We start from the raw sequence: 27,180 nt of genomic DNA, 5'->3' as shown, positions 1-27,180 counted from the left end.
AATTTAAGTGAAAATTGTTTTCATGCTAAAAGCCTCTAAGGCCATTTCAATTTGGTTTACAATGAAATATATACTGGAATTATTCATCTGAGCAACTTGTGTTAACATGAACCCTGAACTGGCTTTTTAAGGAGTGGGCAACTATGGATTACCTAGCAGAACCACCCCAAGAAACTGCTCTGAAAATAATCAAGTCCAATTCATAAAATAGCAGCTTTGTGTAATTAACCGCTTTTATACAAGAACTGTGATGAACAGTGGATTCAACTGGCTATCACACAAATAGGCTAGCTAATATTTTATTACTCCAAAAGCACTTTAACAAGAAAAATATAAGTATGGCTTCTGATAGGAATGTTTAAACCTGGACTGCATGTACCAAGCTCATAGGCTGAATTAGGTTCTACAAGGAAAATTTTTAAGTATTCAAGTTAAGCAACAATTTGTAACCAAAATTTTAATCCCGAAGGTCTCACAAAACATGTTACAAATGACATCATGAAAAAAATCTTGCACAGTAACTCAAAAAGTTTTATCTCTACAATGTACCCTTAAACTCAAAAGAGTTTGTGTGAATGGTTAATTCTGAGTATCACCAGTTACTCAAAGTGCATCAACTACAAAAAAAATTCATGACCTTAAGTGGAAAAATTAAACTTCCTTGAAACCTCTTAAGGTTTTATATGTGTATCCACTTGGAAGGAAAATCATTTTTTTTTCTTTTATGAAACTGCCTGTACACCTTTTGACCAAATGTCTTATTTTGGTTTTTTACTTCCCAATTTACCTGCTGACCTTCGAAACACTGCATTATGTTTAACTGCAGCTGTACACATAACTCTCCTGTGGACAAAAACCAAGGCTCTCTCCAACAGCTGCTCGATCCCCTGCCCTCCCCCACCCCCCGCCCCAGTCAAGATGTCATTTTTGGTCACTGCAGGTTTTACAGATTTGTAAATTGATGCAAAATAAACTGAATAGTAATAGAAATAACAATTTTGTTTAAGGGAACATTGTAAAGTAACAAAGTCTTGGTATTACATGCCTTATATGATCTGTTTCAAACCATACAGATACACATCTTTACATGTGTCACTGTTACAAGACAATAAACAAATTTTAACAGCTAAAACATTTTAAAAATGCACTGAGCTTATGAAGGCTCAAACAAAACTTGTAATGTTCTGTACATGCTCCTGTCAAACGAAGGGCTACTTCCCGTACATCACTCCTCTTGAAGGCCGATGTTCTATTTCCTTTCATTTGACCTAGAGCGACTGAACAAGGGGAAAAAATTATTATCTCAATACCTATGACTTGAATATGATAAAAAAAACTGTATTTTATATATGCTAAATATTTATTTAAAAATCTCAAGATAGTTATTTCTGTAGTTTGCTCAAACTATTTAAGAAACCTACCTACGAGACCTGGAAAAGGAACGAGAAGGCTTATGATTTCTCTCCCGTGACAATGATCTCTCTCTTCTTCTATCTCTTGAAAGGGACCTAAAGCAGTAAAGAAAAGAAAGATAAGTCTGACTGCTCAAATTTAAGTGGCAATTTATTTCAAAAAACTAGGAGGGTTAGAATTAAAGGTGACCCATCTAATTTATACAACAAAGCTTAACTCAATAAACAATATTCATTATGAACCTACTATGAGCAAAGTACTATAACAAGCACTAGGGCTTTGAGGACAAGTCTGCAGAATTTTTTCTGTATACATATAGGTAAGAACAGAGGGGAGTAGGGAAAAAAATCAAGACTGCCCACATGATAGGCAGCACCTGGGTTGAGCCTTGAAGGAAGTTATATATCCTGAAAGGAAAAGGACATTCCAAAGCAAGGGAATCAGTTTTTATAAATGGAGGGTTAGAGATATAAAATGCTGAACTCATGGGAAAAGCAAAGAGCCCACTTTGGCTGACACGAGAAAAAAAGAGGTAAGACTAAAAAAAAATAGGTAGAAGTAAGATTAAAAGGCCTTGAGAACTCCAGGTTGAAGGTGCCCTGTCTCCTCCTCCAAGCAATAGGTAAGCTTGTAGGAAAGACCCATAAATGACTTGTGCATCATTTGAAAATTCTTTATATACTTCCACTGACAAATAAATTACTAACAAGAACCCCCAATCAAAATATACAATTGCTTTACCTGCTCCGGCTTCGAGAAAAGCTTCTTCTTCGTGGTGATCTACAATCAGAAATAGGACAAATTAGGCTCACTATCAATTTTAGTATTTATGGCGTGAGGCATTTCCCAACTTTTCAATCTCACTGTTGGGCCCAGTGATCGTGCCGAAGAACTGGCACCCATCGTCCAAAACAAAAAAAGCACAGAAGGATTAAGGAACAAAAAAGCTCAAGTGAAAAGCAGGTATTCCACCATGAATTCACTTTAACAAAGAATGCTTCACAGCAGATCTGTCCAATGCAAAACTTCCACGTCAACTAACTTCACTACCCAAACACCACGCCAAAATGTAGTCCCACAAGTAGTTCCAAAAACAGTGCCATAGACCAGTATTTGGAACCCATGCAAACCTAGAAGTCCATGACAAGACTTAAGGTACCAAGTGGATAAAGTGAAAAACTGTGAAAACGCGCTCAAGTGTAAATATTGATGCCATTAAGTGATACATTAGAACTGCATATTTGTGATTGTCACATTTTAAGAGTGTGTTTAGGCTTACAAAAAATTACCTTAGCTTGGCCCACTTCACCCCAAAAATTGTTTTAAATTTTGAAAACTGTTAGTAAAACCATTTAAAGGTGATAGGATTCAACAAAATTTTGCTAGAAAGGAAAGCTAAAATTTGTTAGATATTAAATTTTTAGTTTGGCATCTCACACATGCAAATGAGTTTTGCTTGAGGTTCTAGTTACATTAAAAGTTCCCTATCACCCTTAAAAGTTTTATTCAAGCAATATCTGTACGTTACCATTCAATTATGCACAGCCAGCCTTTGATCGAGAAAAGTAATTACTTAAGCCGCTTACTCCTTATTTTAACCAGCAGTAAACTGTATAAGCAGGAAAAACTTACTAGTTTTGGGTTTCAACAAGCTAGAAATGGTGAGGTGAGGCTGCCGGACTGACGGCCAGGAAGAATTTGCTGAAAAGGTTTTGCCAGATGTTGCGTTGTATTTAGTTGGTTGGCGAAGGGGGTGTTGTGGATTTTTCCTGCTTTTTTGTTAGCCGAAGGCTGCTGCTGTAGTTGTTGTGAAGACATTTGGTAAATAAACAGCTGAGCTGATTGGCCAGGAATGTGTGGGCGGTCGAGGTGGCTGCTGCCGATTTGGTTAAGGTTGGAGAGAAGGCTGAGAGAAAACAGCATGCTCGGGAACCAAAGGGCGGTGCAACCTGACGACTGGCCATGCCTGGGTCATGTGAAACGACACCAGCCAAGCTGAATGGGGCGCGCTGGTCACATGACGCTGAAAGGGCTAGTTGACTGGCTAATGCAGACTCAGAGGGTGGTGAGAAGAGACATGATGGTGACTCTGTAACGGGGTTCATTTTTATTAATAGATGGACCAAAAAGCACAAAAAAAAATGAAAAAAAAAAAACAAGCCATCAGTACAACCATCTATTAGCTAACATATAATCTTATTACGATGGGCAACAAGTGTGGGGTGATTTTTTTTGGCCTTTTGTTTTGTTTTATTTTTAAAATAGCAGAAGGGGCAGTTTCATACTCCCATCTCCTAAGAAGGACCTCACTCACCTTTAACAGGCAAATTCAGTCCTGCAGAAAGCATGTTGGAGATTTGAGGAGATGCAGATATAGCCTCCAGACAACAATGCCTGGGTCCAAGAATGATGTGCCATTTTTAATTACCAAAAAAAAAAAAACAAAAACTGAAATTTCAGATTTGGGTTTGAAAAATTTAAGATGACTGGAATTACATCCTGTTTTAGCCCCTTTCATTAGTGACCTAAGTTTAAACTAGTTTTAAGGATTAATTTCTACTTCACCAGTTGTAACATTCTTAACAAATATTACAATTGTGCAAATAAAGTAGAAAGAAACATTTGCGTGGAAAGCTAAACTGTTGCATGTCAAGTCTGTCATTGAGTCAAGGAATGGGAAAGGGCCTAAATTGAAGTAAAAGGGAAGATTGGAAAAAGATGTGACTAGAAGATGAACTAAAATAACTCGAAGAAGATAGATCCAGGACTGAAGTTACTGACTATCAACTTGAACAGTGACCTAAAGACCAAAGCCAACATTCAGCATCAACTTACATAAAACTCCCCACTATCGCCCCAGCAAGGCTGTTTTAAAAAAAAAAAAACAACAACAAAAAACACCTCAGAATTCTCAGCAATAGATGTTACCCATCAACATGCTTTAGGGAAACACCTGCTCCTATATTGCTCTATGGTTTAAACACCAAGGGCTCTAAATACATTCTTTGCTTCTAAAGTACCTGCGTCGGGGTGGAGGACTTCTTCTCCGATAATCATCCCTTGGGCGACGACCCCAAGAAGGTGGTGGACCACGATTACGACTTCTTTTTTCACCATTCGACAGTTCCACCCTTACCCGGCAGCCACAAAGTGTTCTTTAAGGAAAATATATATATATTACTAAAAAATGTTCCTAAACACACAGAGTCAACTACAAACATTTAAAACACAGATTGTAAAACCTGCTTTCCTAATTTTGCTTCCTAAATTTAGAGCTGGAAAAGATATACAGCACTTCTGCTAAAAACCCTTTGCACATGGACATAAGTTTCATATTCTTTATTCTTTCCCCATATCATCTGATTTTATACAAAACAGCTTATGAGCATTTGAAATAAATAAGCATACTTAGTAAACATTTAAGCAGCTATTAGGTAAGACACTGGGAGGCTAAGACTAATAATGGCCTCCCTCAAGATGATTATACTCCTATATAGGAAATAGCTGCTGCTTAAGACACAACAAAACTTTCAAGGCAAAATGTTAAATGCAAAGAAAAGATCCAAGATGCTGAGACATTTGGAGGGAAATCTACAAGATCAAGCTCTTAACAGGTCAGAGACTATGTCTCAACTTTGTATCACAATGCAGCAGACAGTATTTGTATTAAGAATTCATCTTAGGGGCAGTGAATAGAGCACCAGCCCTGGAGTCAGGAGTTCAAATCCAGCCTCAGACACTTAACACAAAAAAAAACCTAGCGATGTGACCTTGGGCAAGTCATTTAACTCCCAATTGCCCTACCTTTCCCCCCTCCCCCCAAATTCACCTCTAAGCACTTGGGATCTCTAACACTGGTCTTGGCTTACCAACTGTCGCTTGCTGCTATTAATAACTATCTCATTTCAAAATTATTGTTTGACTTTTAGCATTTTTAAATGGAAAATACCTTTAAAAGCACTTTATAGATCTCATCTTTTTATACAATTTAATACTCTGATCATCTGGCTGCTTTTTGTATTTTACACTATAGTTTACAAGACTACATTATGTGCCATTATTGAAACTCATTAGTATCTCCTGCCTTAAGCAGAAGCAGTAAGCCGGATGTGCAAATGATTGGGTTATCGTATATGTATTTTAGGCCCTCAAAATAGGAACATCTGAACACTAGATGGCACAGTACAGATAAATTAAGCATAAAACACACTAACCAATTTTAGCTTGACTCATTCTCTGTAGTGGTTTTTTGATACCAAATTACAATTCTGACAGCAATAAGGGAACTGGGTGGCCATCAACTCTAACCTTACCCTAATGCTAATTTTAAGAACTAGCTTCAATAGTCACTGTAAAAAAAAATTGAGTCACCAAGAACTGAGTGAAGTAAATTGAGTAAAGAGGGCCTATTTAGTAGCCTAACAAAAATGCTAATTTTATTATGGACGAGACTCATAGAAAGTTTGAACTAAATCTGGTAACTTATTTTGCTCAATGATATGGTAGTGATCTAGCTGAACAATTTCACTGGTATCACAGAAGGCTCCTGATACTAATTGTGTGACAATGGGCAAATTAGCTATACTCTATGTGCCTCAGTTTTCACTGCTGTAAAATGAAGGGATTGCCTTAAAACACTTCTATGTAATTTTTGATGTACAATCATTAAGTTATTTCTTCTAGTGAATTCAATGTGTAATCCACATACAAGCAGAAATAACTTTACAGAGATGTTACAGAGATTATTACCTTCCATCTAGTTCTCTAACAGCATCAGCTGCATCTCTGGGATCTTCAAATTCAACAAAAGCAAAGCCGGGAGGATTTCTTGCAACCCACACACTTCGGAGTGGTCCATAATATCCAAAAGCTCGCTCCAATTCAGTCTTGTTGCCATTGTTACCAAGGTTACCTACATAAACCTTACAATCCAGTGGACAAGAGTCACGATGCATCTCTGTAATGAGACAATGATAAATGGCAAAAAAAAATTTAGTATTTGCAAAACTTTAACAAAATCCTTTACCAGTAAGATGCTAACATATAACAACGAAGTGCACTCCAACAGAATATCAAAGACAAGAAAAATCCAATTCACTTCTGTAACTACTCACCAACCCACCTCTCCAGGAAACTATTCTTTCACGTTTTTATGTAGTAGCATATATGGGGAAGTAGCTTCAGAAGCAAAATCTTTGGCAAAAGACCAGTGTCAATTCATTCCAAGATCCCCACCCCTAAACTCAAGTGCTCTTGAAATCTAAGACTTTGTGGTCATTGGTATAACCAAAACCAAAGCCTCATTTAATAATTCTTTCTTTTGTAAATAAAAGCTTTCAGAAAGTCGTTCCCCTTCCTCCTTTAATGCTAGTGTCTTCTTTCTGAGATCATCTCCAATTTTATCCTGTATGTCTTGTTTGTACAGTTTTTTGCCTGTAGTCTCTCCCATTCCATTGTAAGCTGGGAGGGGGGGGCAGGCCAGGAACTTATTTTTCTTTGCATCCCCAACCCTAAATAAGTTCTAGGTGTGGTTCATATTAAGTATTTAATGTTTGCTGATCTAATTTGTAGATCAACTAATGCAGATCATCCTTCAAAAGTGCAAATCTATGCTGGTTCGAATATTCTTCATAGTATTCTCTATTACGTTTCACCAGTGGGCCATTACAAAGCTGTGTATCCTTGGTGAGAAGGTGAATGAAGCCAAAGGTAAATAAATAATAACCTTACATTAAAAATTCAAGTATGCTGCATTCTTGTTAGTCACACTTATCTGAATATCAATCCAATTTTTAACTTCACTGGGCATAGATGGGAAAATCTTTACCCCAACACCAGAAGATTTCAAGGGGCTTTCAACCAAACAACGAGCAAACCATCTCCCATTTCACCCAGTCCAAACACTTACTAGATATAAAAAACCCGACACACCCAAAGTAAAGATTTTTCTGGAAGCAAGTCTGAACAGGCAGTATCAAAATTTGGAGAGGTAAACATCAAGAGGCCAAAAACTTATACGCGTCTCAAACAAAACAGGCGGACGTTCATCGCAACAGGTTTCAGGCCCGTACGGAGGCCGCCCCCGTTAAGTATGGGGGAACAGAACGGGGCCCACCAGCTGTCTAGGCTCCATCTATGTGCGCAGCACCCATTGGCCCACGCTTAATTGGGAGCCGCTGGGGGAAGCGCCCGCGCTGCCCCCTCCCTCCCGGCGGGCCGAGCGTCTTCTCTCCGGCCCCCGCACTCGGGAGGCCGTGCAGCCGAGGCCCTCCATCCCCCAGAAGCGCGGGAAGAAAGCTTCGCTCCGCTGAGGCCAAGCCCGCTGCAACAATCGAGGTTCAACTCGTCGTGGAGCGAGCCGCGGGCCGCGCGAGAAGAGGCGCCATGAGCCGGGAGGCCGCGCCCGGCTGCTGCCGCGGTTCCTCTTCCGGATGTGTCGTCCCCCCTCCCCCCCCGCATCCTACCCCCTTACTATCCTCCCTCCTTGGCCCCCGGGGTTTCCCTCCCAGCGCTTCCCGAGCTACCAGCCCTTGGTCGGGGCTTCGGCGGTCCCTCCCCGAACTCCTGTGGGCAGCTCGACCGCCGGCCGCAGAACGTCACAAAATGGCGGCGGCGCCTCTTTGTCTGTGCCCGGCCTTGCTCGGGCCTCACGACTACGACGGCGGAGAAAAAGAACCCAACCGCCTGCTCCGCTGCCCATTTCCTTACCGGGTGCTGTGGCTTAACAGGCGGGGATCCAGCTCCCACCACTCGACTGGGTTTTTCGCTGTCCTCCCGGCTCGGTCCCCGCGCAGCTGTTGCACTACTCCCCCGACGTCCACAAAATGGCGGAACGCAGCCTTCTGCTCCTGACTTATATGCCACCGCCCAGGCCACGTGACAGAGGGCTCTGGCCAATCAGAAGGCGAGGAACGCCGTGACCGACACCTCGGAAGGGCCCGCCCTTCGTCTTAAGTTGTGAACCACCGCTTGGACAGCGGTTGGTTGCTGGGAGTAGGCCTGATCCTGGGAGCTATGCTTGTCCCGCCAAGCAAGGAAGGCAAGCTTCCCTAGAAGCCGAGTGCGCGCGCACTATGTAGCTTCCCTAGAAGCCGAGTGCGCGCGCACTATGTGTGTTGCGCTTGGATGTCAGTCGGTCCCCTCCCTCTCCCTCTCCCCCTTCTCGCATTCCACTGCTCTCCATATTGTTTATCACCCCTATTCATTGTGCCAACGTATAGAAAATAATCGAAACTCTTTCCAGTACCACAGTGTAAAATGCCGTAGACTTTTGTAACGTAGGCATCTGGCCAGATGTTTTCAGCATGCAGTCGTGGCCCAGCTATAGTATAGTTGCCGTCCTACAGACAATTAGATTGAAACTGAAGACTCAATATACCAATCAACTAATATCTATTAAGCACTTACTAAATGCTAAGCATTGTACTAAATGCTTGGAATACTAAAAAAGGAAACAAAAAAAAAAAAAGAAAAAGCAGTCCCTGTTCTCCAGGAGCTCACAGTCTAATGGAGGAGACAATATGCAAACAACTATGTAAATTAATATATTATTACATATAAATATATTTTTCATATAGGTTTATATAGCATGTATATGCAAATATGTATACATATGCATGTGTATAAACGTGTGTACATGTAATGTGTGTTTGTTTATATGCTCAAATCCATATTTACACGCATAATATATCATAAATGTATTGTTCATATATATTAATATTTGTGTATACGTATATGTATATGTGTGTATATAATGTGGAAGTACCCCTGAGATTAATATGTCTATTTTCTATGAGTTACCTTACCAGGCAGATGCACTGGGCACAGAGTAAGCCTGTTTGTTGCAAGGAACCAATCAGGAGCCTGCAGTGAGCCAAAGTCTTGCTGGTGTTAACAAGCTGACCTTGCTGAGGTGTGCCCCACCCAAACTGGCCCAAACCAGCCTTTTGGTCATCTGTTCCTAGAAAAACATCCTACTTCTATGTCCACCTGTTCCTGGGAAAGATTGTCCATCCTCTTTCCCAAGCCCTCCCTGAACCTCCCCTTTGTGGTTTTCTCCTAGGCTGTGGGCTCCTTTGTCTGATTTTCCTCCTAATAAAACTTTTCTACTTTTAATCTAACTTGGACTACTCTAATCAATCTAATCACCTGATTGACATTTCTAGGACATAGAAAACCCACATATTGATCTCAGGGATACTACTACAGTATACATGAGTACATGCATGTATATATTCTCACCTGTGGCTCCAAGAAGCTGTAGCATGTGAATCAACCAATACCCTAGTAAAATAGTCTCTTCAGATGGGCTAAATCAGGTTGAGGGTAATTGACAGACAGCAAACCCATTGATGAATTAGGAGAATGTCTACTCCAAGTATGTGAAGACTTCTCCCAGCCGAATGGACAGGTGATAACAATTTGTTACAACCACGAAGGTGACTGAAGCAGGTGCTGTGATGTGCTTAGAACTTGGTTAGACATTGAAGATACCAAGGTCATTCAATGCATCCTAGGTCATCTCTAGTTGTCCTGACTTTTGTCTTGCCACTGGACTTTGATGACTCTGTAAGAGAGAATGAAGCTGATGACTCTGTCTCACTTAAATCTAATTCACAAGAAAGTCAAGACATCACCCTGTGATATCATTGGTCCTCTCTGAAAATGAAGGACAGACAACAATATAATAAAATAGGGGTAAATCTCAGAGGGAAGGCACTAAGGTTAAGGAAGACTAGGAAAGACTTCACAAAGAAGGTAGGTCTTTAGCTAGGACTTGCAAAAAGTTAGAGAAGCCAGGAGATGGTGATGAGAAGGAAGGCACTCCAAGCATGAGGGACCAGTGGAAATGCTCAGTGGGGAGGAAGCTAGAGTGTCATGCTTGAGAAACAGCAAAGGCTAGTGTCCCTTGATCACAGAGTCCATGATGGTGAGTAAGGTATAAAAACTCTGGAAAGATGTGCTGACACTCTGAAGGAGGGAGAGGTCACAAAGGCCTTCATATGACAAAAAAGGGTTTTATTTTTGATTGTGGAAATGATAGGGAGCCACTGGAGTTTATGGAACAGAGGATATGGTCTGCATATCTGCACTGTAGGAAGTTCAGTTTGACAGCTGAGTAGAGCATGGATAGGAGTGGGGGGAGGCATGAGGCAGGGAAACCTAACAACAGGTTAGTTGGCATATAGTCTAGTGCAGGGGTGGTGAACATGTGACCTTCTAGGTCCTTAAGTGAAGTCCTTTGACTGAATCCAGACTTCACAGAACAAACCCCTTAATAAGTGGATTTCTCCTGTAAAACTTGGAGTCAGTCAAAAGGCCTCGACCAAGGCCACAAGGCCTCAAGGCCGAAGGTTCCCCACCCCTGGTCCAGGCAATAGTCTAGGCATGAGTTGATAAGTGCCTGCCCAAGCTTCAGAAGAGACTGTTGTGAATGAAGCAACAGAAGCTCTCCTCTTTCCTGTTCTCACTAACTCCACCCTGCCCCTCACCCTGGGTGGGAGTTGATGCCCACCAGTGAAGGAAGAATCTCATACCAATGGGCTTTGGGTCTCTGGCTACATAAGGATAACTGATTTATGATAGATGGAACGAAGCATTTCACAATGTCTCTTGACATACTTGTGGATAAAATGGAGAAGTGTAGGCAAAATAATAGCACAGTTAAATGACCAATACCAAGGTACAGTGCTTAATGAGTTGAGTTTTCCAGAAGTCTCCAGTGGAGAACTGCAGGGATCTGCTCTGACCATGTGTTATTCAAAATTTTTGTCAATTAATTGAATGAAGGCATAGAAAACTTAATTGGAGTCCTTTAAATTTGCAGATGACATAAAGCTAAGAGGAGTAAGAAGCAAACAGAATCAGGATGCAAAAAAACCTCAATAAATAGAATGGTGAACCAAAACTAATTAAATGAAATTTAAGAGGAACTAGCAAGATGTTTTCAAACTGTGGTGCTGGAGAAGACTTTTGAGAGTCCCTTGAACAGTAAGGAGATCAAATCAGTCAATACTTAAAGAAATTAATTCAGGCTATTCACTGGAAGGTCAAATGCCAAAACTGAAGCTTTAATACTTTGGTCACATAATGAGAAGACAGGACCTGAATTTGGGAAAGATTGAAGGCAAAGGGAAAAAGCGATGGCAGAGGATGAGATGGATAGATGATGTCATGGAAGCAATGAACATGAACTTGGACAGACTTCTGGAGACAGTGGAGTCTAGAAGGACCTGGCATGTGATGGTCCATGGGGTCACTAAGAATTGGACAGGACTGAATGACTGAACAACAATAACAGTATGTAGAGGGCACTCCAGGCAGTAGACAAAAAGAAAAAGACCTTCCTTTTCTACCATATCCTAGAAAAAGATATAAATTGCCTGAAATTTGCATCCTGAGATTCTTCCTGTGCCAGACTTTTACTATCCCATGATAAAGACTCAGATTCATACTCAGGCACTCAGATTCACAGTGTATTTATACAAGCAATGAGGATCACTGAACTGAATGAAGTTCACACCCTTAATGTGCTATCAGGAAATTGTTTGCAAAATATTTCAAAATTCAAATTTGAAGAATATTCCAGTCAGGGGGCAGCTAGGTGGTGCAGTGAACAGAGCACCAGCCCTGGCATCAGGAGGACCTGAGTTCTCAGGTCTTAGACACTTAAGCAGTCTCAGACATTTAACACTTCCTAGCAGTGTGACCTTGGGCAAGTTACTTAACCCCGATTACCCTGCCTTTCCCCTCAAAAAAAAAAAAGAAGAATATTCCAGTCAATACAAGGTGTTCCAAAAGTCTTAATGAAGCTTGAAACCATTAAAGCTTAATTTTTTTTCCTATGGCCCCATAGGTCTCCCTTATGGCCTAAGGCCTATTCCTGATCTAAGTCTACTGTAATAAAGGCACTGAGTGATGTAGTGGATGGAGTGCTAGACCTGGAGTTGGGAAGGCCTGAGTTCAAGTCCATCTTCAGATACTTACTGGTTGTGTTTTCCTGAGCAAGTCACTTAACTTTTGTCTGCCTCAGTTTCTTCATTTGTAAAATAAGGATTTTAATGGCACCTACCTCAAACGGTTGTTGTGAAGATCAAAAGAGATATTTATAAAGTGCTTTGCAAAATCTTAAAGTATTATATAAATGCTAGCTATTATTATTATTCTATAATTAGTGAAAGTGAAAAAAGCAGTATCAGAATAACAAATACACTTTACTACAACTAGGTAAAAAAAGAAACAAACCAATATTGATAACACTTTTAGCTAGCATTCCTATATCACTTTAAGCTTTGCAGCAACCTTGTAAATACTATCTCATTCAAATCTTTTATTTTTTTTTGCTTTTTGGAGGGGGGAAGGCAGGGCAATTGGGGTTAAGTGACTTGCCCAAGGTCACACAGCTAGTAAGTGTTAAGTGTCAGAGGTCACATTTGAAATAAGGTCCTCCTGACTCCAGGGCTGTTCACTGCTTATTCAAATCTTCTTCTTCTTCTTTTTTTTTTTTTTGGAGGGCAATTGGGGTTAAGTAACTTGCCCAAGGTTACAGGGCTAGTTTTTTTTGTGTGGGTGTTAAGTGTCTGAGGCCAAAACCAAACTCAGGTCCTCCTGACTCCAGGGCGGGGGCTTTACTCACTGTGCCACCTAGCTGCCCACTTATTCAAATCTTAACAACCCTGGGAGGTAGGTGCCATTATTATCCCCATTTTACAGCTGAGGAAACTGAAACAAACAGAGATTAAGTGATTTGCCCAGATTAAGTGACACAATTAGTAGTCTGAGACTAGATTTGAACTCAAGGCTTCCTGATTCCAGGTAATTAAATGTGGAAATGATCTTCGATTTCATTGGTGAAACACTATCTTAGTTGACTTACCCATCTATAGCTTAGTACTATAATTCTTTTTTTTTAATTCTTTTTCTTTTTTTTTTTTTTGCCTTTTGGAGGGCAATTGGGGTTAAGTAACTTGCCCAAGGTTACATGGCTAGTTTTTTTTGTGTGGGTGTTAAGTGTCTGAGGCCGGAACCAAACTCGAGTCCTCCTGACTCCGGGGACCGGTGCTTTACTCACTGTGCCACCTAGCCGCCCCAGTACTATAATTCTTAACCTTTTGGGGCTCAGGACTCCTTTACCATCCTTCAAAATCTTTGAAGATCCCACAGAATTTTTGTGGGTCATATTTATTGATATTTGCCATAACAGAAATTAAAATAGATAAGTTTAGAAACAATTATTCATTTATAAATAATAAGAATAAATTCATTATGTGTTAACATAGTTTTTGTAAAAAAAATAATTTTAAAAAGTAAGAAAAATGGTGCTGTTTTACATATTTTTGCAAGTCTCTTTAATGTCTAGCTAAAGAAAAGACAGCTGAATTCTGATATCTGCTTCTGGATTCAATCTGTGGCAATATATTTTGGTTGAAGTATATGAAGACAATTTGGCCTCTCCCAGATATGAAGTTGGAAAAGGGAATAGTATATTAATGGGGAATAAGATCTCAGAGTTATTATGAAAAGAGAGTTAACCTCAAGGATCCCCTAAATGGATCCTGGGATTCCCAGGGATCCTTGGATCTTACTTTGACAAATTCAGGCTTAGCAGATAAGCCTCAGAGAGAGAGGCTGAGTGATTTACCTGTGGTCATCCAGATCAGTAAGTGATAGACACAGAATTTGAATTCTTCCTGAATCAAGTCCAGGACTACCTGATATACTAGGCTGCCTCTACATAATAATAAAAATAGAAAAAAAAACTGAAATAAGAGTTCAGAAGCATACTCTTATACACACACCAAAACATATGAGAATAATAGAATAATAAAAATAGGGGAAAAAAAACAGAAAAAAGAGTTCAGAAGCACACTCTTATGCACAGACACACCAAAACATATTTTGAGAATTTTTGATTATATTGTTAAAGTGATTATGGGCATATTAATAATAAAAATAACTAGCATTCATATAGGGTTTTAAAGTTTGCAAAGTTCTTTACTTATGTTTTCTCATTTAATCCTCAAAACTTGCCCTGTGGGGCAAGTATTATTATTCCCATTTTACAAATGAGAAAACTAAGACTGAGGGAGGTGTCTGAGAAAGGGATTTGAACTGAGGTCTCCCAGACTCCCAAGTCCAACCCAATATCTAGTGATATTCTTTGTGCCTAAATCACATAGAACATACTGAGTACATTGAACTTAGCTTGGTATACTGGTATGAGATGTTGGTCTGGGCCTGGTTTCTGCTAGACCACTTTCCAGTTTCCTCAGTAGTTTTGGCTGAATAGTGAATTTTTACCCCACTAGTTGGGATCGTCAGATTTATCAAACACTACTTTATCAAAAGCTACTGTACTCATTTGCTCCTATATATTGTGTACCTAGTCTATTCAATAGGGCAACTAGGTGATGTAGTAGATAGAGTACCAGGCCTGGAGTCAGAAAGACTCATCTTCCTGAGTTCAAATCTGGCCTCAGACACTTATTAGCTGTGTGACCCTAGGCAAGTCACTTGAGCCTATTTGCCTCAGTTCTTCACCTGTAAAATGAAATGGAAAAGGAAATAGCAAACCACTTCAGTATCATTGCCAAGAAAACCCCAAATGAAGTCACAGAGAATCAGACATGACAGAAACAACTCAATGACAAGTCTATTGCACTGTTCCTTCTCTCTCTTTATTATTTATTTTGACAATTATGGCTTTGTAATACAATCTGAATCAGGTACTGAAAGGGCCTGTCCTTCCCATTCCCCTCCATGCCCTCATTGATTCCCTTAATATTCTTGACGTTTTACTCCTCCAGATGCATTTAGTTATTTTTTTCTAGCTCTATAAAGTAGTCTTTTGGTAGTTTGATTGATATGGCACTAAGCAAATTGAATTAGGTCACCATTTTTATTATATTGGTTCAACATACCCATGAGCAATTAACATTTCTCCTGCCTTTATTTGTGTTAAGGGTGTTTAGTATTTGTGTTCATAAAGTTTCCTCTGTGTGTCTTGGCAAGTATTTTACTCTGACTATAAGTTATTTTAAATGACATTTTTTTTCAATCTTTTCTTACCGGATTTTGTTAATAATATATAGAAATTCAGATGATTTGTGTGAGTTTCTTTTATGTCCCGCAACTTTGATGAAGTTGTTAAATGTTTGAACTAGTTTTATTGCTGATTCCATAGGGTTCTCTAAGTAAATCATTATATCCTCTATAAAAAGTGAAAGTTTTGGTTCCTCATTGCTATGCTTATTCCTTCAATTTTTTTCTTCTCATTGTTATAGCTAGCATTTCTAGTATAATATTGAATAATAATGGTGATAATGGACATCTTTGCTTCACCCCAGGTCTATTGATAAGACTTCCAGTTTATCTCCATTACAGATAATGCTTTTAGATGGATTCTACTTACCATTTTAAGAAAAGTTCTTATTCCCTGCTTTCAATGTTTTTAATAGGAATGGTGGTGCAGTTTGTCAAAAACTTTTCTGTATCTATTAAGATGATCATATAATTTTTATTATTTTTGTTATTGATATGGTCAATTATGCTTATAGTTTTCCTAATGTTGAACTAGCACTGCATTCTTAGTATAAATTCAACCTTGTCATAGCATATGATCTTTGTGATACATGGCTATAATCTATGTTAGTATTTTATATAAAATTTTTGCATCAATATTCATTGGGGAAATTGGTCCATAGTCTTCTTTCTTCATTTTTTGTCTCTTGTTTAAGTATCTAAACCATGTTAGTATCATAGAAGAACTTTGGTAAAATTCCTTCTTTATCTGTTTTTTCAAATAGTTTATATAATGTTGGAATTAATTGTTCTCCAAATGTGCGATAGAGTTGACTTGTAAATCCATCTGTCCTGGTGTGTTTTTCCCCTTAAGGAGCTCATTTATGGCCTGTCCAATTTCTTTTTTTAATATAGTGTTATTTAAATATTCTATTTCCTCTTCTGTTAATGTGGGCATCTTATAGTTTTGTAAATATTTATCCATTCATTTAGGTTGTCCATTTTGTTGGCATATAGTTGGGCAAAATAGCTACTAATAATTGCTTTAATTTCATCTTCATTAGTTGTGTATTCACCTTTTTTCATTTTTGATATTGGTAATTTCATTTTCATCTTTTTTTAATCAAATTAGTCAATGATTTAATCTATTTTATTTTTTGAACAGATTAATATATAGTTTTATTTATTGATTCAATAGTCTTTTATTTTCAGTTTTATTCATCTTTCATTTTATTTTCAGGATTTCCATTTTGGTATTTAATTGAGGATTTAAAATTTGTTCTAGTTTTTTTTTAAGTTACATGTGCATTTAGTTGATTTGCTCTTCCTCTCTTTTATTGATATAAGTGTTTAGAAATATAAATTTTTGCATAAATACTGTTTCAGTCTTTTATGTTCTGCTGCTTTCACAAACTCTGTGGGGACCTGTAAGTTTTCCATGCTTCCAAAGTAGTATGATCTGGGGTCTGGTCTTGTCACTGTCTTCCTGGGCTTTAACCAGGTAGGGCCCCTACTCCCTTGTGACTACAAACACTACTCTCATTTCTGAAATTGTAACCCAGAACTGGATACTGGGCAGTGGAGTTATCAAATGGCACAGACCTGGCTGGCACAGAGGTCTGCCTAGAATTTCTTTCTGACCCTGGACATTGGGCATTCCCAGTGCGACTGCTGCTTCTACTCTTACTACCACTACCTTAAAGGCTCACATCAGGTATCTTTTCTGTTATGTCATGTTCTTGGCCAGCTAGCACTCCAGTATTTCCAGACCTCTATTTCTGTCCTCCCAAGCTTTCCTAAACTGGAAAAAATGACTCATCATGACTTTTTGTTGGTTATCCCATTCAGAATTCACTTTGATGTACTTTTAAAAGTTGTTTAGAAGGAGCGGCTAAGTGGTGCAGTGAGTAGAGCACTGGCCTTGGAGTCAGGAGGACCTGAGTTCAAATCCGACCTCAGACACTTAACACAAAAAACTAGCTGTATGACCTTGGGCAAGTTACTTAACTCTAATTGCCCTCCAAAAAGCAAAAAAAATAAAAAAAATTATAAAAGTTGTTTAGAAGAGTGAGTTTGGAGAGCTTTGCAAAATTACTGACTTTGCTCTACCATCTTGGCTCCTCTCCCCACCCCAAGTCCAATACAATATTCTCTGTAATTTTAAAATAAATTATAAATAATGGAATTTAAGTAAACTCATTTCAATTTTTGTATATTCAAATGTTTCTTATTGAGGGTTAATATTTTTCCCACAGGATCCCAGAGTCACAGATTTAGAGCTTGAAGAAAATTTAGAAGTCATCTAATCCAACCTCCTCATTTGTGAAGGTGTCAAAAATATACATAATCTTGGACCCAGAAACCTATTGCCAGGAATATACCCCCTATAGGTCAAAGATAGAAAGAAAAGTCCCATACACACCAAAATTTCATAGCAATACCTTTTGTGGTAGCAAAGAGTTGGAAACGAATGGATTGGACAATGGCTAAACAAATTATGATACATGAATATAATGGAACATTACTGTGCTGTAAGAAATTATCATTATGAAAATGAAAAAAAAACTGCAGCACAAGTTGGTTAAGTGACTTGCCCAGGGTCAAATGTCTGAGGTGAGATTTGAACCTAGGCCTTCCAGACCAAAAGTCCTTTTCCAATATATCATGCTGTTTAGAATAAATGTTATATCAAAAGGTTTGGTTTTTTTTTTTATACACTAGCAGAAACACTTTATCAGGTGAGGGCAGAATGGAGGGAAACTTTGATCAGATTGGTGATTCAATTTTTAAAAATAGTATTAGTGTATGGGAGTATAGGTCTTTTCAATTTATTGGGGCATTAGAGTATAGGTCATTTCAAAGCTAGACTATAACTCTTCTCAGACTTCTCTTTCCTCTTCTACCACACAGTCTAGAGGTGTGTCACAGGTTGAGAAACTTTGTTAGAGAAGCAAAGGATTAGGGGAGGAGCCAAGATGGCAAGAGTAAAAGCAGGGACTCACTTGAGCTTCCCCCCAAGACCCTCCAAATTGATGAGGTATAGGGTTAGGGGTGCTCAAGACCCCAAAATACCAATATGCCCAGTTCTGCCAAATGTGTTTGACTCAAGTCTTCTCTCAGCCAAAGAAAAGCCAAGTTTATTAAAAGTTCACCATATTGAGTAGACTCTTAAGGAGCCTCTGTATCTGTAAGGCTTGTATTGGAAAATTCTATTGAGTTCTTACACCACATGGAGACAATATGGGTGGGTGGTCTAGAGGAGGAGTTTGGAGAGGGTCTTCAGGAGGAGTTAATGAGGTTATACTCCAGTAAATGAGTGATTAAGGGTGGGAGGTTGCTGGACAAAGTGGGGTATAGAGATTTGGGCAGAGCCACAATGAAAGGCTTATGGCCTCATGCAAATGCCTTATCAAATGGGAAGACTGAGAGTTCAAGGGGGTTCCCAGAGCCTGTACCTCATCACAAATAGCTGTAAAAAATCACTCTAAACAAATTCCAGAGCTGCAGAACCCTCAAAATGACAGAGTGAAACACATCTCTAGCCCAAGACAACCTGGATGGCTGATAGGAAGGGTATATGGCACCAGGTTGGGAGCAGAGCGCAGTCAGATATGGGTCATGCTGGCATAGACCGGGCAGGAGCAGGCCTCAATGGACTGAATCATTGGTAGCTGTGGTGGTTTCCAGACTTCTCAACCCACAAACACTGAAGATAGCATGGAAGGGCAGTAGGGGAACTCTGTAGGACCAGGGTAAAGGACGAGACCTGGGGATGTGGGGGTGGTGATGGCAGTGGCAGCAGTGGGGGCAGTAGCAGCAGCAGCAGCAATTGCTTCCAGAGCTCCCAGTCTATAGACAGTAGATCAAGAAGAAGTAGATAAACAAGATTAAAACATACAAAAGAAGACAACAAAGTCAAAGCTCCTACATCAAAAGCCTTCAAGAAAAATATGAATTGTTTGCAGCCATGGAAGAGCTCAAAAAGGATTTTGAAAATCAAATAAGAGGAGCCTAGGAAAAATTGGGAAGAGAAATGAGAGTGATGCAAGAAAATCATGAAAAATGAGTCAACAGCCTGCTAAAGGAGACCCCAAAAAATACTGAAGAAAATAACACCTTAAAAAATAGACTAACCCAAATGGCAAAAGAGGCCCAAAAAGCCATTGAGGAGAAGAATGGCTTAAAAAGAAGAATTAGATAAGCAAAGGATTATTTACATGACACTTGATTTCCAAAGATCAACAAGCATACTTCAACAACTTTCAACCCTACTTCCTCCTCTCCAGCTCTCACTTCCCCCTTTTAACAGTCTATAGAAAGTTAAATACACTAATACTTTGTTAGTGGAGGAGTGATTGGTCCAACAGTTCTGTAAAGCAATTTGGAATTAAGGGAGAAAAGTGATTAAATGCCCATAAGCTTTGACCTGGAGAAACCTATTGCTAGAGATATGTCCTAAAGACATCAAAGATTTAAAAAAAAATGTATCCCATGTACACTAAAATATTCATAGTATCACCTTTTGTGGTAACAAAGAACTGAAAACAAAGAGGATATTCATCAATTGAGGAATATCTAAACAAATTGTGGTACACAAATATAATGGAACAGAACTGTACTGTAAGAAATGGGAAATATGAAGGATTCTAAGAAGCATGGGAAGACTTTTATGAACTGATGCAGAGTGAAATAAATTGAATTAGGTAAACTATACATGGTGGCTTAAGTGTTAATGGAAAGAACAATGAAATGAAAATAAGCCTACCTGGAGCCTATAATTTAGTGACAAAGATAGTAGGACATGTACCCAAATAGCTATGAGACAAGGCAGTATAAGTGTGAAATGAGTGAGGATTGAAAAGATCTTCACAAGCCAAGATTAATCAGATAAATTTTGACAAAGATATAAATCTTTCATTTGGTTTCAAAATATCATTTTCACAAGGACATGACAGGGAAGTTGTAGTTAGACAACTCTGTGTGTGTGTGTGTATAAAAAAATGTAGACATTTTAGTGACACACAAACTTAATTTAGGTCAATGGTATAACATAGCCACTGAGAAAGTAAAAACTATATTGGGATACATAAAGAGAATTGAGATATCTAGAATATAGTGAGGCTGTATCTGGAGCATTCCTTTTGGTACGGGCTATCACATTTTAGGAAGAACATTGACAAACTGCAGAGTGTACAGAGGAGGGTCCCCAGGATGGTGAAAAGATTGGAGATGAAGCCAGAAGGAATTGGGTATCTTTGACCTGCCGAAGGAAAGACTCCAGGGGAATGTGATTGCTGTTTTCAAGTGTATCAAGGGCCATCTTGTGAAAGAGGGCTTAGGTTCACTCTTCTTGTCTCCAGAAGGGAGATCTAGGAACCATAGGTGGAAACTGCTGACAGAAGATTTAGGTTAGATAAAGGGGAAAACTTCCAGCTGAATTCGGCATAAAAGAAGAATGAACTTCCTCAACGGGCTCCATATAACTAGAGGTCTTCAAGCATGAGAATTGAGTAAGCATGTCAGATGTATTTTGAGAGGGGATTCCTGTTTGAGGTACAGATTTGGGGAGGAAACTTATTTATTTATTAATAAACAAGCATTTAGTAAGAGCCAAGCACTGGGCTCTTAGAACTTTATAAATGCCTTGTTTAGGGGTGGCTAGGTGGTGCAGTGAATAGAGAGCCAGCCCTGGAGTCAGGAGGACCTGAGTTCAAATCTGGCCTCAGACACTTAACACAAAAACTAGCCGTGTGACCTTGGGCAAGTTACTTAACCCCAATTTCCCTCAAAAAAGAATAAAAACATCTTTTAAAAATGCCTTGTTTGATCTTCACAACAATCCAGTGAGGTAGGTTCTAATCTCTCCATTTTATAATTGAGGAAACTGAGGCAAATAAAAGTGAAGTGACTTGACCAGGGTCACACAACTTGTAATTGTTTGAGGCTAGATTTGAACCTAGGTCTTCCTGACTTTAGGCCCAACATCTATCCACTGAACCATCTAGCTGTTCCTTCATAGGATCATATCATCATAACTCCCAAGCTGGAAAGGGACTTTAAAAGTTATCTATGGGGGGCGGCCAGGTAGCACAACGAGTAAGAGCACCGGCCCCAGTGTTGGGATGACCTGGGGGATTGAATCCAGGCTCAGATACTTAGCACCACACCCAGAAATAACTGGCCATGTAACCTTGAGCAAGTTACTTAACCCCAATTACTTTAAAATAAAAAAAAGTCATCTATGAAGAAAATGCAGACCACTGCAGTAACTCTGCCAAGAAAACCCCCAAAGGGGGTCAGAAAGAGTCAGATACAGCTGAAAATGACTGATCATTGATAACAGTAATTGAGATTCCAACCCATTCATTTTACAGATGGGCTCCAGAGATCTGAAGGGGATCACCAATGTCACAGACACAGTAAGGGGCAGAGCCAGGATTTGCACCAGGGGCCTCTGAGTCCAAATCCATTGATCTTTCCACTGTACCAACTCTAAGAGCTTTCTAACTCTACAAAATGTCTCTTCAGGGGACAGGGAGCATGATTCCAGCTGAGGTCATAGTCTTAGACCTTAGAGGTCATGGTGTCCAAGCCTTTTAAGTTTACATGAGGTTCTTGCTGTTCATTCTTCATTTTCAATAATATCAGGAGGAGGATGTCTTGACTTGCAAGTGAATTGGATTTAAGTGAGACAGAGCTATGCAAAGTCATCAGTCTCACTCTCTCCTCCAGAGTCAGCAGAGAGGTCCCAGCTGGAATAGGTAGATTTGAGACTCATCAGCATTGAGATGGTAATTAAATACACGGGAGTTGATGAGATCATCAAGTGAAATGCTACAGAGGGAGAAGAAAAAAGGGCCCAGGACAGAAAGAACCCTTTGTGATACCTATGGTTAGAGGGTATGATCTGGATGAGTATCTAGCAAAGGAGACCAAAAAGAAACCATCAGACAGACACGAGGAGAACCAGGAGAAAGTGGTACCCTGAAAACTTTAGAGGGAAGAGAATTTCATGGAGGGGAGGATGATCAATAGTGTCATAGACTGCAGAGAGGTCAAAGAAAAAAAAACCACTGGATTTGATGTTATGGAGATCATTAGTAGCTTTGGAGAGAGCAGTTTAGGTGGAATGATGATACTGAAAGCTGGATTGTAAGGAGTTATGAAGAGTGTAAGAGGAGAGAAAGTGAAGGCTTCTATTGTAGATGGCCTTTTCCAGAAGTTTAGTTACAAAGTACAGAAGAGACAGGATGATAGTTACCAGGGGGAAAGGATCAACTGAGGGCCTTTTGAGGATGGGGGAGTACATGGTCACATTTGTAGGCAGTATAGAAAAAGCCAATAGGGAAAAAAATTGGAAATAAGTGATAGAGCAGGGATTTCAAAATGGGCAGTCTGTTGAAGGAGACAGAATGGAATGTGATCAGCTGAGCAGGTTAGAGGAACAAGTCTGGCTCCACAATAATTTCTCTCTTTATGAGTGATGAAATTGATGTATGTTCCTTGAGGATAGGACTATTCCTGGCGCAGAGAAGGCGTTTAATAAATATATGTATGGTTGATTGATTAGAAAAAAGTTCAGGGATAAATTAGACACTCTACTTCCATAAATGGCTGAGTAACTGAAATCTCTTTTAAACTACAACTTGCTTCAGTACCAGCTTAATGATCTAAACCAGGAACTCATTATTCATTTCCCTTGCTTGGTCAGGCAGAAAGGAAGATAGTTCCAAATTTCTTTTTCTCCTTTTTTTCTTGCCCAAATACCCTTCACCATTCACTCAATCTCAGGTTTGTGGATTTCCATATAGGTGTATATCTTCTTGCCATATGATGTTTTGAATTTAAATTTATTTAAGGTCTATTCAATTCAACTTAACAAACATCTGTTTATCATCCACTATGCCCATATATTGGGGAGAAGTACAAAGAATTTAGATTGTTAGGAGGCTGAGACAGAAGCAGATAAATACATAATATTATTTGATAAATGAAGTAGAGGACTACATAACAAAATATAGTATATGAAGCTTGAGGGAGGAAAGTCATCCAATAGGGGAGACCTAGAAGGGCTTCCTGAAACAGTTATACCCTTGAGTATATCCTTCTATAACCATAATCCAGGCCTTAGACCATTCCCACCAAGTCTGGCTGACTTCCAAAAGGTAATTTTTAACTTTTTTTTTTTTTGCCCAGACCTATGATTTTACCAATTTGGGGTCCTCTTGGAGTGGAAACTACAGATATAGATCTGTAACTATGGAGTTTATAGCCTTATAAAGCTGTCCAGGGCACTTAGAAGTTAAGAGACCCCTCCAAGGTCACACAGCCAGCATATATGTCAGAGGCAGAGCTGGAAGACATCTCTTTCTGACTCTAAGATCTATCAATCAATCAACATGTATTAATCACCTACTATGTGCCAGGCACTGGGAGTGGTGGGGATGGGAAAAGAGGCAAAAACCAGTTTTCATCCTCAAGTAGCTCACAATCTAATCAGGAGACAACACAAACAAACATATACAAACAAGCTATACATATAGGATAAATGGGAAATAATTAACAGAAGAAAGACACTAGAATTAAGATAGGGCTAGGAAAGGTTTCTTGTAGAAGATAGGATTTTAGTTGGAACTTAAAGGCAGAGTTGAGGAGGGAGATTATTTCTGGGATGGGAGAGCAAAATGCTTGGAGGTCAGAGACAGAGTATCTTGTTCATGAAACAGCCAGGAAGATCACTGGATCAGTGATAGGGAGTAAGACATAAAGATACTTGAGAGGTAGGAGGGAATGAGATTATGAAGGACTCTGAATACCAAAGAGAGCATTTTGTGCTTTATTTAGATAGAGATCAATCCTCTACCCACTATACCAGTGTTCTCCAAAATGGAGGTCCCCAAGGATATTCCATCAACAGGAGAGTGGAAAGATGTATTACTCATGTATCTGTCTCTAACACAAACCAAACTATCAACTTCAGCCATTATAACTCAATACTTCCTCCCCTCCCTCCCCTGTTGGTCTCCTTTAAGCTGGGTGTTGGCCCCTCCAGGCAGTTGCTAATAATAAATTTTGCTCCCTTTATAATTTTGCCCAAGTCAGCTCTGTGACACTGCTAACCACCTTCTCCACCTGGATATTTACTTTCTTGTCTCTGGGTTATTGAAAACAGACTAAGTGTATTACCTATAAAAAATTCTCACATCTGCACATTTTCAAAACATAGATATGGAATTTACTAGCCCATGTGAAAATCTTCCAAATGAAGAACTTTGTTGGGTTTTGAACCCCATGTGTTAAAAGTAGAAAAATACAATACTTTTCAATAAGTTTGCAAGTACATCTGGTTGGCATCAAAGAAGATGGAAATTTATTAGCTGCATTTCAACACAAATTTTTGTATAATTAGTGGGTGGTATTGCAAAAATAGGTATGTTGCCAGGGAAATCCTTTTTGCATTTGGATCCACATCTTTCTGAGGTAGCTTTCTCAGCTATGGCAACCATCAAAATACAGTATCAAAACAAACCTAACTTAGAACCAGTATCTCTGTATCTCTGCATCAACAAAGGAGTTAAATCAATATTTTGAAGACCAATGAAATATATTTAATCATGTTGCTTTCACTAAAATAATACATATCAAAATATATTTAATGAGCAAAATAAAGGTTTGGGTCCCATTGTAATAAGTAAAATATTATTTTATCTGCTACCATTAGTAAATAAAATATTTCATCTTTTAAATTTTGATTTTGTAAGAATTTTACAATGTTCCTGATTATCGGTATAGTATCACATGAATTTGATTTATTAAAAAGTAAATATAGGTATATTTACATGCTTATAAATCATATTCACATACTATGTTAATAATTAGGTATATTATATAGATATTTATAATGGGGTATGTGCTCAAAATTTCTTCATTAATAGTAAATGTTAAAAAATAATAAAATGTTATTATTTAATAATAATTTTTTAATAAAAAGTTTACCAAGTGAGGCTTCCTCTCTGGACTTACCAACTATGCCTTGTTAAAATTTACAATTCACTTTGTTTACCTTCTATTCTCTGTGGTGATATAAGTATCTGGGGCAACAATTATTGCCTGTTGGCCTCTTTCCCAGTTATTTTCTCCTGTGGATTAACAGGTACCTCCTCCCCTATTATTCAGAGGTCCTTCATAGTAAACAGGGTTAAGAGTTTTATGTGGTATTTCCCTCCTTCCTCTTAATTTTCATTTTAAGAGAAGGCAATGAGGACTTCTCTGGGCAAGATGGAAGTTACCTTTAACGTATAAATGTCATAGAATCATAGACAAGTTATAAGGTCATATATTTAGAGTGGGAAGGAAACTTAGAGGTTATCACATCCAACCCTCCTCATTTTACAGATAAGGAAACAGTAGAGAAAAATTAAATGACTTTTCTAGGATCATGCATTTAGTAACTGTCTATGGCAAGATCTGAATTTGGGTTTTCTTTACTCTTAGCCCAAACTCTCTCTGTGGTGCCATCTAAAAAGCACAGATAAATACTTGAACAGGGTTGTTGTTGCTTTAGAAATAAGAAACAGTTAGCCTTTATTCCTATCGTCATGATTGGAGAGAAGACAGAGATAACAGAATTTCTAGAGACAACCAAACTGTTAAGAGGTGGTAGGCAAGTGTCCCCCAGCCCCGAACCCCTTCCCGCCCTTTCCCACACTGGTTCAGGTCTGGGGTCACTTGGACTGCTGGTCCAGAGTGTGGCTGTACTCCTGCACCTAAGACTGAATATCACAAAAATAAAAATGAAAAAAGATAAAAAATACAATAAAATAAAAAATAAAATACTTCTTAAGGCACCTCTGGCTGTAACTATAACCTTCTGCTCTGCTGGCCACTCCCTTGAGTCTTAGGGAGAGACTTTTAATTTGGTTGGTTGGTTTGTCCCAGAGGGTGCTGGAGCTTGCATATCTCTGCTGAGTGTAACCAAGGGAGGAGATGTTGTCTGGTTTGTATCTGAGAGGAAGGAAGGCAGATAAAAGCCCATGTTTCTATAGCTCTTTTCAGTTTACAAAGTATTTCCTCACACTCTCCCTCTGAGATACTATGTAGGGCAAGTATTATCTTCCCTGTCCCCTTCCCCATTTTACAGATAAGGAAACTGAGCCTCAGAGACAGGAAGTAACTTACCCATAATTGCACAAATAGCTAGTCAGTAGCTTTTCTCAAAACACTTTCCCTCTGAGAAACTATGTAGGGTAAGTTATGGCCCTCCCTACCTTCCCCATTTCACAGATGGGGAAACTGAGCCTCAGAGAGAGGAAGTGACTTGCCCATAGTTGTGCACATTGCTAGTAGCAAAGAGAACACTTGAACCTGGGTCATCCAACTCCAAGTCCAGTTACTCTTTCTGTGAAGTCCATTGATTTGGAAAGTTCCTGGACCTGAGTTAACACCTAATATGACTGACTAATATAGCCCCCAGGGAGGAAGAACTTTTTAGATCTCAGACTCAGAAAGACTGAAGGAGGTTCATGAACTTTTAAATTTTGATGACAAAATTACAGTTAGAAAATTAGAAAGGACTTTTATATTTGTTTTGATTGCTGTGTGTGAATATTAACCAACCAGTGAAATCAATAAGAATTTATTAAATACCTACTATGTGCCAAACAGTATTCTAGGCACTAAGAATACAAAGACAAAAATGAGATTGTCCCTGCTCTCAAAAACCTTATATTCTACCGGGGAAGACAATGT

At 39.0% G+C, this 27,180-nt stretch overlaps 1 protein-coding gene across 1 annotated transcript; it reads right to left on the bottom strand.

Annotated features, from left to right (window-relative positions):
• Positions 1–442: 442 nt before the first annotated feature.
• Positions 443–8,279, bottom strand: SRSF3 (serine and arginine rich splicing factor 3). Its single transcript, XM_069073573.1, has 6 exons — positions 8,122–8,279; positions 6,163–6,370; positions 4,434–4,568; positions 2,155–2,193; positions 1,422–1,508; positions 443–1,277 (listed from the first exon to the last, which is right to left on the bottom strand). Exons 2-6 carry the CDS (start codon positions 6,366–6,368, stop codon positions 1,250–1,252), a joined length of 495 nt encoding a protein of 164 aa, XP_068929674.1. The 5' UTR covers positions 6,369–6,370; positions 8,122–8,279; the 3' UTR covers positions 443–1,249.
• Positions 8,280–27,180: the final 18,901 nt, after the last annotated feature.

This window comes from Petaurus breviceps, unplaced genomic scaffold, assembly GCF_028583685.1.
Source record: "Petaurus breviceps papuanus isolate PSGF00001 unplaced genomic scaffold, PetGlider_PUasm1.0 90865, whole genome shotgun sequence".
Classification (NCBI taxonomy): Eukaryota; Metazoa; Chordata; class Mammalia; order Diprotodontia; family Petauridae; genus Petaurus; species Petaurus breviceps.
This window is presented reverse-complemented; position numbering and strand designations above follow the sequence as displayed.